This window comes from Heterodontus francisci, chromosome 7 (genome assembly GCF_036365525.1).
Source record: "Heterodontus francisci isolate sHetFra1 chromosome 7, sHetFra1.hap1, whole genome shotgun sequence".
In the NCBI taxonomy this organism is placed as follows: domain Eukaryota; kingdom Metazoa; phylum Chordata; class Chondrichthyes; order Heterodontiformes; family Heterodontidae; genus Heterodontus; species Heterodontus francisci.
In genome coordinates, this window is record NC_090377.1 from 69,709,519 (window position 1) to 69,728,114 (window position 18,596).

At 44.4% G+C, this 18,596-nt stretch overlaps 1 protein-coding gene across 4 annotated transcripts in view; it reads right to left on the reverse strand.

The window, feature by feature from the left end:
- erich2 (glutamate-rich 2) overlaps window positions 1-18,596 on the reverse strand; it is a 232,441-nt gene that overhangs the window by 84,803 nt on the left and 129,042 nt on the right. For all 4 annotated transcript variants that reach the window (XM_068035365.1, XM_068035364.1, XM_068035362.1 and 1 more), the window contains one exon: window positions 3,429-3,548. In XM_068035365.1, the coding sequence (XP_067891466.1) occupies window positions 3,429-3,548 (120 nt within the window). The remainder of the gene's footprint in view (window positions 1-3,428; window positions 3,549-18,596) is intronic.

Here is an 18,596-nt window from a genome sequence, read left to right on the forward strand (position 1 = left end):
TGTGCTATTGGAAATTATATCCTTTGGATGAGGCATTAAACAGTTAAAGATCTAAATGCACAATTCAAAGAAGAGTAAGATTTCTTATAATTGATAATAATCTTGGAGATGCAGAAAATCAGTTGCATACTTTGTCACTGTTGCTGATTGATTGGTTCCTCAGAATGCTGTACCAGCTCAACAAAGATAAACATGAAAGTATTGTAGCTGTAATTGTTTCTTTGAACAAGAACACCTGATAGCCAGGGTGAATCTTGAAATGACTGTGTAATGCTCATGAACTTCAGCTCCAGGAATTTGCTTATCTCCAAGCCAAGACAAAATCCTCCAGATGCCTTGGTTGTCAAAAAAGGGTCAGGGTGAAATCTCTGTACCTCAGCAGTTTTTCAATGGTTCCCAAGAGTAACAGGAAGGAACTTTGACCAGGTGAGGAACACCATCTGGAAAAAGCAGCTATTAATCCGGTTATCTTAATATATTACAAACCATCTAAAACTTGAACAGCTGGCTCACAAACATGGATTTGCAAACTCTGATTATTTCATAACTTTATGCTGAGATGAGCTCCAAAATAGCTATTGAAACTTCAATTTCCCGAACCAAAGTAGGCTATAGTTAGTTATGCAAAAGCCCAAGAAAATCTGTCTAGAATCTCTGGTTAATTATGAAACATGGTGGACCTAGTTCAAAGGGCAAATTAGGAATCAAGATTTGGAGAAGATGTTCAGGTAAAACAAGTTGTTGTTGTTCTAGCCGAAGTCCGAAAGGAACATAGGCATCTCTCCCCATTTGAGATAGTTGGTAATGTATGGTTTGAGGGTCACCACTCCACAAGCATAGGGTAAGGTGAACAAGCAGGCCTCCATAAACTACCACAGCCGGTATGCGAACTGAATCCGCGCCGTTGGTGTCTTTCTACATCGCACTCCAGCCGTCCAGCCAAATGAACTAACCAACACCATCACCACCATGCCCCCACCTCTCCCCACCAGGTGAAACAGTAAAACACACAAATACAAAGCAAAAGACATGAGTAAATATCCACAAGTGCCAATTTGAAATGTATTACTTTTGCTGAGTTTGAGCTCCTCTACTACCAAATTTCCCGCCACAAACCAGTGTCCACTGAAGACGCTGAATCCTTGAAAGCGCGCCTCGCTGACCTAGCACACGCATATTGAGGGATTCTGAATGACATGACTGATTTCCACATGCAACGTGAACGTCTGACAGCGTTGTGAGGTCTTCAGACCAACCCGAACATACACATCAGTAAACCTGACAAAGGGACGGGAATAGTCATCCTTAACAAGCGTGATTATATCAACAAAATGCACACCATTCTTAACGATGGATCCAAATTCATATCCATCGGACCTGCCGGTCAATATGACCGGACAGCCTTGCTCAAAAGTAAGCCAAAAAAATGCTTGCTGGACTTGTGGTAACAGCAATGAGCTGCCGGGTGATATATATGACAGGGTTCGTCCTGAGGGCTCGCTGCGTCCGCGTATGTATGGGCTGCCCAAGACACACAAAAGTGATGTCCCTCTATGCACTTATCTATGACCGGTTCTGCACAACATGAATTGGTTAAATGGTTGGGTGAATTGTTACAACCAGTTTTGAGCAAGTTCTCCACATACACAGTGAAAGATTCCTTCACATCGGTGAAGACCATACAGGACTTGCATATCAATTGCAATGCCGTGTCCATGTGTTCATTTGGCATTGCTAGCCTATTCACCAATGTACCACTTAAGGAAGCCAAAGATATTTGTGCTGCAGCACTATATCATGGTGATATAGACCCACCACCATTGTGTGAATCAGTATTCATTGAACTTATGAACTTGGCAACTCGCGGATTTGAGCTCAGTTTTAATGACACCATGTGTGCCCAAATAGATGGTGCTGCCATGGGATTCCCTCCAGGCCCAGCTCTCGCAAACATCTTTGCTGGTTTCCATGAGAAATGTGTCTTTGAGGGAATGACACATAACCTCCTACCTCTTGCATATTTCCGATATGTAGATGATACATTTGCTATATTTAAATCCACAGCTGCATGCAATAATTTCCTTACACGTCTTAATGGGCCCCATCCTGCGCTCAAATTCACCTTTGAAATGGAGCAGTCAAATGAGCTCCCTTTCCTTGACGTACTAGTTGAGAAATCTGGTAAGGTGTTCTCTACCACGGTCTTCTGCAAACCTACCTTCACTGGTCAATACACACGTTGGAATTCTTACAGTTCCATGCGCTATAAGATTGGCCTTATCGGCAACCTCGTAAATAGGGCCCGAGCTATTTGCTCACCGTGCAAGCTTGATGCTGAAATAGGGAGAATCAAAGATATCCTGCGTGACAATGGCTACCCAGATCAGATCATTTCTCGCTGTATATCGCGCAAACTTATGAATGAGCCTAAGGCTGTCTTTTTCGGCCCTGAAAAGTACCCAGTCTACCTCAAATTACCCTGGAAGGGTAATGTATCCCAAAAATTTGAGCAACAGGTATAGCTAGCTGTTTCACGCTGCTACTAATCAGTAGCAGCACATGTGGTGATCGCCACTAACAGGATGCTGCTCTCAAGCCAAAAAGACGTTCTGCCTATCATACAAATGAGTAATGTGATAAATGAATTTCAATGCCAGTGTGATGCTACGTATATAGGCCGTACGTCCCAAAGACTGGCATATCATATCAAACAACATGTCCCTTCTGCCGTTCGCAACTGGCAAGGTACGAGCCGTAACCAACCGACCCATGCTTGAAAAACTCAAAACACAGTGTCCAACATTAGATGTGATTCCGCAATTGGCCAACATTTGCTAAATAATCCACAGTGTGCTAAGAATTATGCTGACAACCAATTTAAGATTGTCAGTAGGGCTCGCAGTGTGGCGCATTTGCACATACTGGAAGCTACATATATTAATACACAGGGCTCTGTTCTTTGCAGACAGAAAGAGTATGTACAAACAATGTGCCTGTTTCAGCTGAACAAAATAAGTGACAGCCCTGGTTCATTCCTCAGGGAAATGCCTTGACCAATCAGAGTCAAGCTGCCTGGTTTAAAAATTTTAAACAAAGCTTGGCAGTTAATTCAGTCACTGTAAACTGGTGCATGCACCATGGCAACGCCTCTACCAATCAGAGTTCACTTGGCAACCAATCAGCACTCTCTTCTCATGCGGTATAAGTTGTTGTTTTCCCTTACATTGGTTATTCTTGTGATTGCCCTGATGAGTGCAAGACGAAAAGCTTCGACAACATGTCTCTATTTTCAGCAATACACAATTGTTGTTGTTAATACAGTTACAGAACACTACTAATCATTCAGTATAGCAATGAAATGGTTAAAATAAGCATAAGCAAGTGACAAAAAATACTGTGTGAAGAACCCACGGCTAAAATATACTTGCCACTTTTCTTGAATTCAACATGCTTTTTCTTTACATTCAGGTTCTGTCGTTTCTCAGAAGACTTTTTTGACTCTGGGTTTGCTAGCTTCTTCATTTCACTATTTGATGCTGCAGGGTGTTCTGAAAGCAAAATTGAATATAACTCATTAAAAACAAAGAGCAAATATCCTTTTGCTATGTTTATCCTTATGTTTTACTTTTTTTCACTTCACCATCCCTCTGAATCTGGATCCCTAATTTGTCCTTGTTTTTTTCCAAACAATTCGTATATGAAATAAAATGTTCTTATGATGCAATACAAATGGAAGTTAATGTGGTAAACAACATCCAACTACAGAATTATACTACAAAATATTTAACAAATTTTTACAGAATTATTACAGAACCATTGTAAAAACATTGGTCACATTTGTTAAAAAAAAAACTTTGTTTATAGGTGTCTTGGAAGTATTTTTACTTTTGAGCAGTGTTTAAAATCATTTTCCAGCACTTTTTTCAGATTGCAAAGTTAATGAAACATGACAGTATGGAGGTTTGTTCTGCATTTTATTTGATTGCTCATCATAAGGCCTCTAATGACACGTGAGCTCATAATCTAGGCTGATATTTCAATGCAACAATAAGGGAGAAATTATGTTCTTTGGATGAGGTGTTAAATCGTTAAATATCTCACAACACAATACAAAGAAGAGCAAATTTCTTATAATTGATAATAATCCTGGAGATACAGAAAACCTGTCGTATACTTTGTCACTGTTACTAATTGATTGGTCCTCAGAGGCTGTACCAACTCAACAAAGATAAATATGCAAATGTTGCAGCTGTGATTGTTTCCTTGAACAAGGCACCTGATGTCCAGGGTCAACCTTGATCTGAAAACACATTCAGGAAGCTAATCAAGATCTACAATCTCTTGGGAAAAATGTCTGAGATTGTAATACTTACAAACTTCTCTATCTTCAGGAATTTGCTCATCTCTATGCCATGGCAACATCCTCCAAATGCCTTGGCTATCAAAAAAGGGTCAGATTAAAATCTCTGTATCTTGTAAAGCATCAACAGTTTTTCAATGTTTCTCAAGTGTAATAGGAAGGAACTTTGACCAGGTGAGGAACACCAATTAGAAAAAAGTAGCTATTAATCCAGTTGTCCTAATTCATTGCAAACCATTTAAAACTTGATCAGTTGGCTCACCAACATGGATTTCCAATCCCTGATTATTTCATAACTTTCTGCTGAGATGAGCTCCAAAATCGCTAATGAAGCTTCAATTTCTTGAACCAAAGTAGGCTGCAGCTAGTTATGCAAAAGCCCAAGGAAGTCTGTCTAGAATCTCTTGTTAATCATGAATCATAGTGGACCTAGTTCAGATAAAAGGGCAAATTAGGAATCAAGATTTGGAGAAGGTGGTCCAGTGAAACAGTAAAACGCACAAAACAAAAGACACGAGTAAATATCAACTCTATTCCCACCAAACTGCCAACCACTCATCTTCCCTTCCTGGCCCCCATTGTAGTTGACATTGTTAACAGTTGCCTCGCCTCAGATACTGTCTCCCTCCCCTTCAAATCTGCCATCATTACCTACCCTTGATCCCTCTGTTCTTGCAAACTACTGCCTCATCTCCAACCCTCCTTTCCTCTCCAAAGTCCTGAAATGTGTTGCCATCTCTCAACTCCATGCCCATGTTTCCCACAACTCCAATCAGGTTTCTGTCTCCACCACAGCACTGAAATAGAAGGTGTGCCTCCAGGATGGTATGTTGCCTTCATGGTACCAGGGTCAAGGATATCAGAGTGGCTGCAGAGCATTCTGAGAGGGGAGGGTGAACAGCCAGATGTTGTGGTCCATATTAGTACCAATGATATAGGTAGAAAGAGGGATGAGGTCCTGCAGGCAGATTTTAGGTAGCTTGGAACAAAATTTAAAAAGTAAGACCTCAAAGGTAGTAGCCTCTAGATTACCCCGGTGCCACACGCTAGTAAGTAAAGGAATAGGGGGATAATGCAGATGAATGTGTGGCTGGAGAGATTTTGCAGGAGGGAAGGCTTTAGAGTCCTGGGACATTGGGACCAGTTCTGGGGGAGATGAGACCTGTATAAGCCGGACGGGTTGTACCTCAACACTGGCAGGACCAATACTGTGGTGGGGAGTTTTGCTAGTGCTGTTGGGAAGGATTTAAACTAGCTTGACCAGGGAATGGCAACCTGAGTGTAGATTCAGAAGGGAGAGAAGCAAAGCTGGAAATGGAAGGCAGAAGATTAGTAAGCGAGTATGGAAGGCAGAGAACACAAAGCCAAGAAGATAGACAACAAAGGAGTTGTTCAGTGATTAGTGGTACATACTTCAATGCAAGAAGTCTAGTGAATAAGGCAGATGAGCTGAGGGTACAGATAAACACTTGGAAGTATGATATCATACTGAAGCATGGCTTAAAGGGCAGGAATAGTAGCTTAAAATTCCCAGTTACAGGGTTTTCAGGTGGATTGAAAGGGGATAAAAAAGAGGGTGGATCATAATATTGATTAAAGAAATAATCACAGCTTTGAGCAGAGATGATATGCTAAAAGGAGCATCGAATGAGGTCATGTGGCTTGAACTGAGGAACAAAAAGGGGAAATCACACTACTATAGACCCCCAGTCAGAGGGAGATAGAATGTAAGCAAATTGCTGAGAATTGCAGAAACAATAAGGCAGTAATGTTAGGGGATTTCAACTACCCTCGTATTAACTGGCATAAAATCAGTGTAAAAGGCATAGAGGCACAGAATTCTTAAAATGCATTCTGGAGAACTTTTTTTCGCAAGTACATAGCAAACCGAACAGGAGTCGGGGCAGTTCTGGATTTAGTTTTAGAAAATAAAGCGGGGCAGATAGAAGGGGTATCAGTGGGACAGCATTTAGGCGGTGGTCATCATACTTCAGTTAATTTTAGCATAGTTATGGAAAAGGACAAAGATAGACCAAGAGTAAAAGTTTTAAATTGGTGAAAGGCCAGTTTAACTAAACTGAGATGTGATTGGCAAAAGTAAACAGCTACTTGAAGGCAAATCAGTGTCAGAGCTATGGGAGGCATTCAAGGAGGAGATACAGAGGGTTCCAAACAAATATGTTCCCAGAAAGAAAAAGGGTGCAATACCCAAAACTAGATCCTACTGGATGTCAAAGAACATACAGAGTAGAATAAAACAAAAAAGGGAAGCTTATGCCAGGTACCGAGAGCTCAATATTGCAGAAAGCCAACAGGAATATAGAAATTAAAAAGGAAATTAGGAAAATAAAGGAAGGGGATGAAAAGGCATTGTCAAGTAAAATTGAGGAAAACCCAAAGATGTATTATAAATCCATAAAGAGCAATTGGATAACTCAGGAAAGAGTAGGGATGTTTAGAGGTCAAAAAGGTAACTTGTGTATGGGGGTGGAAGACATGGGCATGGCCCTTAATGAATATTTTGCATCTGTCTTCACAATAAAAGGGGGACAATGCAAACAATTAAGTTGAGGAGGATTGTGAAATACTTTGTGTGATAAATATAATGAGAGAGGAAATATTAAGTAAATTAGCATCTTTGAAAGTAGATAAATCATCAGGCTCAGCTGAAATGTATCCCAGGCTGCTAAGAGAAGCAAGGGAGGAAAGACTGGAGGCTCTGGCCATCATTTTTCTATCCTCTGGCTACAGGTGTGATGCCGGAGGACTGCTAATTGTACTAATGTTTAAAAAGGGAAGAAGGGAGTGACCAAGTAATTATGGGCCAGTCATCCTAACCTTGCTGGTGGGTAAGGTATTGGAAAAATTCTGAGGGACAGTATAAATCGTCATTTAGAAAGGCATGCATTAATCAAGGGCAGTCAGCATGGATTTGTTAAGGTAAGGTTGTGTCTGACTAACTTGGTGAATATTCTGAGGAGATAACAAGGATGGTCGATGAAGGTAGTGCATTTGATGTCGGATTTTGACAAGGTCCTACATGGCAAGTCAGCAAAGTAATGGCACATGGGATCGAAGGGCAGGTGGCAAGTTGGGATCCATAGTTGGCTCAGTGGCAGGAAGCAAAGGGTCATGGTCGACAGGTGATAAGAAGGCTGTTTCCAGTAAGATTTTACAGGGCTTAGTACTAGATTCCTTGCTTTTTGTGGCATATATCAATGATTTAAACTTAAATGTAGGGGCATAATTAAGAATTGCATATGATACAAAAATTGTTCTTGTGGTTGATGGTGAGGAAGAAAGCTGTAGATTGCAGGAAGATATCAATGGACGGGTCAGTTGGGCAGAAAAATGACAAATGGAATTCAATCTGGAGAAGTGTGAAGTAGTGCAAGTTACCTGGACACTTTGTTCCAGAAGGCAGTCATTCTGGCTCTTTCAAAGTCAATGGGTGTAGATGGCTTGCCGACCACTATTGACAAAAACCATTCTAGGTAACTGAATCAGAGCACACCCCTATTGTTCTAGCTAGACGGGGTAATTACCTCTGTCTCTCAGCCGGCCTTTGGCTTCTCAGATGAAAATTGTGCATGGCCATCTTTAGCTGTTGTGTTCTGTTTTTAAAAAGTTATTTGTAATGTCCAGTAAAAAGTCTTAGGCAGAGTTCCATACGACAAAATTAATATTTTTCCATTTGGCATGTGGGTTTTCTGTCACAATATGAGGATCTAGGCACCAAATTAAGAAGCAGAACCTCAAAGGTAATAATCTCTGGATTATGACCTGATTCATGTGAAAATTGAAGTAGGGAAAATAAGATTAGCGAAATGAATGCGTGGCTCAAAGACTGGCGTGGTAGACATGGGTTCCGGTTCGTGGAGCACTGGCACCAGTACTGGGGAAAGTGAGGGCTATACCATTGGGACAGTCTACACCTGAACTATACTGGAACCAGTGTTCCAGCGAGCTGCATGACTAGAGAAGTAAAGAGGGTTTTAAACTAAATAGTAGGGGCAAGGGATCAAATTTGGGAAGATATAGTAAATCAAAGAGTAGAGACAAGGCAAGAGAGAAAGGTATTAATATGGGAAAAGATAAACAGACTGTGACAGGAAGGAACCGAGTACAAATCTAAGAGTAAATCAGCGGACAAGGCTAGAGGTTACAAAGATAATACAAGGACAAAACTGAAGGCTCTGTATCTGAAAGCAAGCAGCATTCAAAACAAAACAGATAAACTGATAGTGCAAACAGAAATAAATAAATAAGATCTGATAGCCATTACAGAGACATGGCTGCAGGATGACAGAGATTGGGTCCTGAATATTGAAGGGTAAATGACATATAGGAAGGACAGGAAGCTAGGAAAAGGTGGAGGGGTGACTCTGTTAATTAATGATGTTATTAACACAATAGAGAGGGATGAATTAAGTTCAGGAAACCAGGTTTGGTCGAGATAAGAAATGATAAAGGCAAGAAATCACTTGTGGGAGTGGTGTACAGGCCCTATAACAGTAACCACAGTAGGACAGGGTATAAAGGAAGAAATAATGGGTGCTTGTCAGAAAGGTATGGCAATAATCATGGGGAATTTAAATTTATATATAGGGCTAGATTTTATTAGGGCGCCATGCTCCGCGGCGGCGCACTTTGAACTCGGCAGCCTTCCAACACAGATGTGCCGCCGCCGAGCCCCAACGATATTACACCCCGGGGGCTCATTTAAATGGAGGGGCGGAGCGGTGGCCCGATGACATAGAGGGGGTGGCCGCCGCGTGCCCGGCAATGGCGTCCAGCGCCATCGCGCAGGTTCCGCGCTATTTAAAGGGCTTCAAGCCCTTCAGTAACATTTCAATATTTAAAGGTCCTGGTCGCCGGGAAATAACAATAAAATGTTATTTTCATTCTAAATCCCATCTCCCACCCCGCAATGGGTAATTTATATATTAATTGCCCTCTTCCCCCCATAATAAACTTATTTTGATATCCCGAACTTTCCCCTACAGTTTGTTCCCTTTGACCTTCAACACCTTCCCACCATCCCCACAGCCAATAAAAATTGTTTTCCCCGCTCCCCCACCCCTCCCGCTCTGAAACTTTTATTCCACCTCCCTCCCCACCAGGTTCTCACCTCAGAACTCCATATGGAGTTCCAAAGGCGCATGAGGTGCAATCGGTGGCTGTAAAATTGGCGTGTCCTGTCCTTTACAAATTCATGTTGGCTCTCTTTGATCAGCTGAAAATTTTCAAGGTGTTCAATCACCCTACCCTTAATTATAAAATCTAGCAATTTGCCATCAACAGAATTAGGTTAACTGTTTATTATTTCCTGGTTTTTCTCTATCATCTAGTGACATTGGGAATTTCCCAATCTAACAGAACGGTTCCTGAATCAGAGTTTTGGAATATATAGTTAGGGCATTTGCAATCTTCTCACCTCCTTCCTTTACAACTCTGGGATGGAAACCATCTGATCCAGAGGGTTTGTCACTCTTTACAGAGTCATAGGCAAGGATATTACCGGTCACCAGGATTGACTCCTCAATGCGGTCCTGCCACCAGGGCATCTTCCCACAGCGGGATTGGAAGTGGAGAGGCTACCTGTTCCAAGGAGGTGGGCAGCTGATTACCATAATTAAAGGCCCAATTGAGGGCCAGTGGGCAGGGAAGGCAGGCCCCATGGTTCCAGCCATCTTCCTGGAGGGGTTTCCCCACCAACACTCAGCCAGGTGACTTTTAAATTTTTTTTTCACTTACCTGGTCAGATTCTGAGGTCTCCTGCAAACCTCAGCAGCAATCATCTCTTCCAATGGTGTTGCTCAGGTTTCACAGCTACTGGCCTTCTGATTGAGTTGGCAGCATCAGGAGCCTGCCGAATGGCAGGCCCACAGGCAGCCAATTTGGAGGCCACCTGTGGTAAAATTGCTGAGCAAGTTCCGCTGCCGGAAAGTGTGTCCTTGGTAACCGCTTTTTAACCGCGACATCAGGGTCCTGGCGCTGCGGAAAAATTCAGGCCAGCGAGCGATAAAGTCATTATGGCATAGAAGGAGACCATTCGGCCCATCAAGTCCATGCCTGCTTTCTGTAGACCAATCCAGTCCGTCCCATTCCCCTGCTCTATCCCCGTAGCCCTGGAAGTTTGTTTCTCTCAAGTGCCGATTTCCTTTTGAAATTATTGATCGTCTCCGCTTCTACCACCGTCGTAGATAGCAAGTGTCATTATTTTCTTCATTGCTGTTATGTTGCTTATGTTAATTTTGGTGAGTTCTTGTTCCTGATTCAATACTAGTTTCCTTGAGATTTCCAGCATGCTGACCTCTTCTTCTAATGTAAATACTGAGGCAAAGTAATTATTTAACTTGTACGCCTTTTCTTTATTTTCATTGACAATATCACTGTTAGGTGTCAAGGGGCCCCATTGCTCCCGACCACCTTCTTTTTCCTAATATAGTTGCAAAAATGCTTGTGTTGATTTTGATATAACTTGCAAATTTCTTTTGATACTCCCTTTTTGTGGTTCTTACTACCTGTTTATCACCTGTTGCTTTGTATCTTCCCCGTTTATCAGGATCTGTACTATTTTTTGTATTTTTGTATGCTTTTTCTTTTAGATTTATGCTGTCTCTTACCTCTTTAGTCGTCCATGGTTGTTTTTTTGGCAAGTAGAGTCCTTAAGGGTATAAATTGTATTATATTAAATTATTTTTGAACCTTCCCACTGATGTTCTGTCATTTTACCCATTAACAGACTTGCCCAGTTTACTGTGGATAGTCTCTGTCTCATCGCATTGATGTCAGCCTTACCCAAGTCTAGAATTTTAGCAGCTGTTTTGTGTTTTTCCCTTTCAAACACTACATTAAATTTGATTGTATCATGATCGGTATTAGATAATTGTTTATGCACCATTAGGCTGTTAACTAAATCTGGCTCATTGCTTATTACTAAATCTAATAAAACATGCCCACTTATTAGTTCTAGGACATATTGGGCCGAATTTTCACTCCAGAGTCGGGAACCTGACAACTGGACCATTTCTGGGTCCTGACCCCGCTTGACATTGCTGCTGGATGTCAAATGGTATTTTGAAGGAGGCAGCCAATTAGTGGCCCACTGGCACGTTCATCATCCAAGTAGGGGGCGGAAGCATTGAGGTGGTGGGATGTAGCCATGGCGGACCGGAATTAAAGAACACCCAGCAGCCATAATTGTGAATGTTAGCATCCTAGACAATGGCAGAGCTGAATACAGCAGAGCAGCAGCATGACATCCACCCATGGAAAGGCAGCCCCATCATTTGTCAACGCCTGCCTGGAGGTGCTATGAGAGGCAGTGGCAGCCCGGAGGAACATCCTGTTTCTAGAGTGTCAGGAGTAGGCTAGATAGCTAGACAAAGCAGGCATGGCAGGAGGTGGTTCATGAGGTGAGCAGTCACAATTTAGTCAGCAGGACATGGGTACATTGCAGGAAGTGCAGGAAGACCTTCTGAGGTCTGGCAAGGGAGTGCAATGGTAGACCCAGATGACAGATCTCCACTACTGGAGTCCCCAGCACACCTGTAGCAGAGCAGCTTGAGGGTGCACAGTGCTCAGGAACAGTGAAGATATGTGTGCCCAGGTGCACTCTTGAGCCATGGGCAATGCTCACACCACAAGCACTTGTGGAGGCGGTGACACTGGAACCATGGACATCCCATGTGAGTGAGCTGCAGGATGCAGTGAAGGCAAGCACCTTGAAGGCAAAAGTCTTGACTTTTGCAAGAAAAATGAACGCACAACATGTGAGAAAGGGGTGCATCAGTGGTAGAATTGTGCATATTGCTATTCTGCCGACCATGGAGGAGGAGGCCCTCGAAATTGCTAGGGTGGCAACTTGGCAGGAAGTCGGCAAAGGCGAGATTAGTGTCCGTCTGAAAAAGGGTTAAAGCCTGTTACCATTTTCATGTGATGGGGATGGAGCTACATCCTTGTTTGTGTTGTACATGCCTATGCATAAGCTTTTATGGGCTGCTGAATCTCTGCGTAAGCAGCTACTGACAAAGGAGAGCTTTCCTAACCAATGCCTTATGTCTCCCACAGGTCCAGTTGTGGAGGAGCCACCTCAGGATACCACTGTGCTGTCGGCCCCGCCTCCTGCATAAAATCCAGCCCAAGGTGACCAGCACTTCACATGTAAGCAGGAGGAGGTGACAGAGGCAGAGGCAGTTGTGGGCATTCCCCCTCGGAGAAAGGAGGACAGCTTCAGTCATGTTCAGCTTGATGGAGTTGCAGAGCCTCGGTGATTACCTACAAGGCGGATCTTTCTGGAGCAGCAGCAGGAGACATATGCCCAAATGTTGGAGTTCCCTGAAGCAGTGTGGAACTTTGGGCAGAGAATTGAGCAGTCCATTCATGAGATGTGTTCCAAAATGTCTCAGGCATATGAGTGCATGTGCTTCTCCATTGAAAGAGTGGCCAACCTGATGTAGAACCATACACGGAATCATGCTGAGTGGATGCAGAAACATTGCACTGCCATACACAGAATGCATGCCACGTTCTGTAGCATTGAGCAGTCAGTTGCATTGATGAAAGGACTGGGGCACTCAGAGATGATGTCAAGGGGGCCACCCCTCACAGGGAACCGTCGTCATCTGCTACCCCCTTGGCCCATCTGACTGAGGCACCATCTATAAAGCAAGGCCCCGCAATTGAGACTGCCCCTCCATCAATGTAGGTGGGCAGCCTGTGGCGGTGTCCCCACTTGATGCCAAGTACAGGCATCTCAGCCGCATCCAGGCACAAACGAGCAGCCTGCCTCCACCTCTGCCGTAGCCACAGGGGGAACCACCCCATAGGAGCGGACGCGTGCGGACGATGCCGTGCCAATAGTTTCACTATGGGGCTCACCTGGGTGACTTCTGTACTGATTAACCTTCAACGTTATGAGATGGTTCATGATAGCACTCTGATTTGTATGATCCCATTGTTTTGAGGGCATTAACACACCATCATGATGAAGTGGGTGTGCAATACAAAGATGGGTTTTTGGGGACATTGTCTGGTCGGTGGCGATGTGGCTTCCAGGCATTGTGTGTGGCAGACATTTTGGATGCGGCTGCTCCTAAGGTCATACGGTCATAAGAACTAGGAGCAGGAGTAGGCAATTCAGCCCCTCAAGCCTGCTCCGCCATTCAATACGATCATGGCTGATCTCATCTTGGCCTCAACTCCACTTTCCTGCCCACTCTCCATAACCCTTCAACCCTTTACTAATTAAAAATCTGTCTATCTCCTCCTTAAATTTATTCAATATCGCAGCATCCACCGCACTCTCGGATAGTGAATTCCACAGATTCATGACCCTTTGAGAGAAGTAATTTCTCCTCATCTCTGTTTTAAATCTGCTACCCATTATCCTAAAACTATGACCTCTCGTTCTAGATTGCCCCACAAGAGGAAGAATCCTCTCTACGTCTACTTTGTCAATCCCCTTAATCATCTTATAGAACATAGAACATAGAAAAATACAGCACAGAACAGGCCCTTCGGCCCACGATGTTGTGCCGATCCTTTGTCCTCTGTCAAGGACAATTTAATCTATACCCCATCATTCTCCTTTATCCATATACCTATCTAAAAGCCGTTTGAAAGTCCCTAAAGTTTCTGACTCAACAACTTCCCCAGGCAAGGCATTCCATGCCCCGACCACTCTCTGGGTAAAGAACCTTCCCCTGACATCCCCCTTATATCTCCCACCCTTCACCTTAAATTTATGACCCCTTGTAACGCTTTGCTCCACCCGGGGAAAAAGTTTCTGACTGTCTACCCTATCTATTCCCCTGATCATCTTATAAACCTCTATCATGTCACCCCTCATCCTTCTCCGTTCTAATGAGAAGAGGCCTAGAATGTTCAGCCTTTCCTCGTAAGACTTATTCTCCATTCCAGGCAACATCCTGGTAAATCTCCTCTGCACCCTCTCCAAGGCTTCCACATCCTTCCTAAAATGAGGCGACCAGAACTGCACACAGTACTCCAAATGAGGCCTTACCAAGGTCCTGTACAGCTGCATCATCACCTCACGGCTCTTAAATTCAATCCCTCTGCTAATGAACGCTAACACCCCATATGCCTTCTTCACAGCCCTATCCACTTGAGTTGCAACTTTCAACGATCTATGCACATAGACCCCAAGGTCTCTCTGCTCCTCCACATGCCCAAGAACCCTACCGTTAACCCAGTATTTTGCATTCGTGTTTGTCCTTCCAAAATGGACGACCTCACACTTTTCAGGGTTAAACTCCATCTGCCACTTTTCAGCCCAGCACTGCAACCTATCCAAGTCCCTTTGCAGACGACAATAGCCCTCCTCGGTATCCACAACTCCACCAACCTTTGTATCATCTGCAAATTTACTGACCCACCCTTCGACTTCCTCATCCAAGTCGTTAATAAAAATCACAAACAGGAGAGGACCCAGAACTGATCCCTGCGGCACGCCACTGGTAACTGGGCTCCAGGCTGAGTATTTACCATCTAAGACCACTCTCTGCCTTCTATCAGTTAGCCAATTCTTAATCCAACTGGCCACATTCCCCACTATCCCATGCCTCCTGACTTTCTCCATAAGTCTACCATGGGGGACCTTATCAAATGCCTTACTAAAATCCATGTACACCACATCCACTGGTTTACCCTCATCCACTTGCTTGGTCACCTGCTCAAAGAATTCAATCAGGCTTGTGAGGCAAGACCTACCCCTCACAAAACCGTGCTGACTGTCCCGAATCAAGCAGTGTCTTTCCAGATGCTCAGAAATCCTATCCCTCAGCACCTTTTCCATCAACTTGCCTACCACCGAAGTAAGACTAACTGGCCTGTAATTCCCAGGGTTGTTCCTATTCCCTTTCTTGAACAGGGGCACAACATTTGCCACCCTCCAATCACCTGGTACCACCCCCGTCAGCAGAGAAGATGAAAAGATCATTGCCAGCGGCTCTGCAATTTCATCCCTTGCTTCCCATAACATCCTTGGATATACCCCGTCAGGCCCGGGAGACTTGTCTATCTTCAAGTTATTCAAAAACCCCAACACATCTTCCCTCCTAACGAGCACTTCCTCGAGCTTACCAGTCTGTTTCACACCGTCCTCTTCAGTAATACACCCCTTCTCATTCGTAAATACCGAAGAGAAGTACTCATTCAAAACCTCACTTATCTCTTCCGGCTCAACACACAGTCTCCCGCTATTGTCCTTGACCGGACCTATGGTCCCCCTAGTCATCCTCATATTTCTGACATACGCGTAAAAGGCCTTGGGGTTTTCTTTTATCCTACCCGCCAAGCATTTTTCATGCCCTCTCTTAGCTCTCCTAATCCCTTTCTTCAGATCCTTCCTGGCCATCTTGTATCCCTCCAGAGCTATGCCTGTGCCCTTTTTCCTCAACTTTATATACGCATCCTTCTTCTTCCTAACAAGACTCTCAACCTCTCTTGTCAACCACGGTTCCCTCACATGACCATCCCTTCCCTGTCTGACAGGGACATGCTTATCAATGGCCCCTACTATCTGCTCCTTGAAAAAGTTCCACATTTCGACCGTGCCCTTCCCTGCCAGCATATGCTCCCAACTTATGCTCCTCAGTTCCTGCCTGACAGCATCATATCTACCCTTCCCCCAATTGTAAACCTTGCCCTGTTGCACATACCTATCCCTCTCCATTACCACAGTGAATGCTACAGAATTGTGATCACTATCTCCAAAGTGCTCGCCCACCAACAGCTCTATCACTTGCCCTGGTTCATTACCTAGTACCAAATCCAATATTGCCTCCCCTCTGGTCGGGCAGTCTACATACTGAGTCAGAAAAGCTTCCTGGACATACTGCACAAACACTACCCCATCCAAACTATTCGATCTAAAGAGTTGCCAATCAATATTTGGGAAGTTGAAATCCCCCATAATTACTACCCTGTGACTTCTGCTCCTTTCCAAAATCTGTTTCCCAATCTGCTCTTCCACCTCCCTGCTGCTATTGGGGGGCCTATAGAAAACTCCCATCAAGGTGACTGCTCCTTTCCTGTTCCTGACCTCAACCCACAGTGCCTCAGTCGGCAGATCCTCCTCGAAAATTCTTTCAGCAGTTGTTACACTATTTCTAACTAACAATGCCACCCCCCCACCTCTTTTACCACCATTCCTAATCTTATGAAAACATCTATAACCAGGTACCTCCAAAAACCATTCCTCCCCCTCACCTATCCACGTTTCAGTGATGGCCACAACATCGTAGTCCCAAGTGCCCATCCACGCCTTCAATTCACTCACCTTATTCCTGATGCTTCTTGCGTTGAAGTATACGCACTTTAACCCTTCTCCGTGCCCATCTGTCCTCTGTGACAGTGCTACCTTCCCCAATACCTCACTACACTCTTTGTCTTTCTGAGTGGACCCACTGGTCCCTGGATTACAAGTCCGGTTCCCATCCCCCTCCCAAACTAGTTTAAACCCTCCCGAACAGTACTAGCAAACCTCCCTCCCAGGATATTGGTGCCCCTCTGGTTCAGATGCAGCCCGTCCTGTTTGAACAGGTCCCATCTTCCCCAGAATGCAGTCCAATTATCCAAGAACTGGAAGCCCTCCCTCCTACACCATTCCTGCAGCCACGTGTTCAGCTGTGCTCTCTCCCTATTCCTAGCCTCACTATCACGTGGCGCCGGCAACAAACCAGAGATAACAACTCTGTCCGTCCGAGCTTTCAGCTTCCAGCCTAACTCCCTAAACTCACTTCTAACATCTGTGCCACCCTTCCTTCCTACGTCGTTGGTGCCAATGTGCACCACGACCTCTGGCTGCTCCCCCTCCCCTTTAAGGATCCTGAAGACGCGATCACAAACATCACGGACCCTGGCACCAGGGAGGCAACAAACCATCCGTGCGTCTCGCCTGCGCCCACAGAACCGCCTGTCCGTACTCCTCACCATCGAGTCCCCGATGACTAGTGCTCTCCCATTCTCCCTCCTTCCCTTCTGAGCCACAGTGCAGGACCCCGTGCCAGAGGCCCGGTCACTGCAGCCTGCCCCCGATAGGCCGTCCCCCCCAACAGTATCTAAAACTGTATACTTGTTGTTGAGGGGAACGACCACAGGAGATCCCTGCACTGACCTCTTCCCACCTCTAACTGTTACCCAGCTGCCTTTGATTTGTGGAGTAACGACCTCCGTGTAGCTTCTATCTATCAACCCCTCAGCTTCCCGAATGATCCTCAGTTCATCCAGCTCCAGCTCCAATTCCCTAACACGGTCTGATAGGAGCTGGAGACGGATGCACTTCCAGCAGGTGAAGTCGGCAGGGCCACCGGAGGTTTCCCTCACCTCGAACATTCTGCAGGAGGAGCAATACACTACACTGGCTGCCATTTCTTTTATTCAATTACCCCTTAGTTAAGTACAACTATAGATATTAACAAAAACAGTAAATAGCTTACCTGCTCAGTCCTTTTTGGTTAGAGGAGGAGGCGCCAAAAGAAACTCAAAGACAAGGAAAACAGTAAGTAAAACAGTAAGTACTTACTTTTAAAACACAGCTCCTGATGCCTTCACTCACCCACCGAAGAGTCGCTACCTTCTCCTGCTGCTCCGCCGGGAAATGAGCTTATGTACCTCAATTAAATCTCCTCTTATTCTTCTAAACTCTAGAGAGTACAGGCCTAACCTGCTCAATCTCTCTTCATAAGACAAACCCCTCATCCCTGGAATAAATCTAGTGAACCTCCTCTGAACTGCCTCCAATGCAACTACATCCTTCCTCAAGTAATACTCCAGGTGCGGTCTCACTAATGCCTTGTACAGTTGCAGCAACACTTCCCTACTTTCATATTCTATTCCTTTAGCAATAAATACCAAAATTCCATTTGCCTTTCTTATTACCTGCTGTACCTGCATACTAGCTTTCTGCGATTCATGCACGAGGACACCCAGATCCCTCTGCACCGAAGCATTTTGAAGTTTCTCTCCATTTAGATAATAATTTCCCTTTCTATTCTTCTGAACAAAGTGGATAACCTCACACTCATCCACATTAAACTCCAGCTGCCAAATGTTGGCCCATTCACTTTACCTATCCATATCCATTTGTACATTTCTTATTTCTTTAGTGCAACTTACTATCCCACCTATTTTAGTGTCATCTACAAATTCTATCCCTGCATTCAAGTCTTTAATATATATTGTAAATAGTTGGGGCCCAAGGACCGAA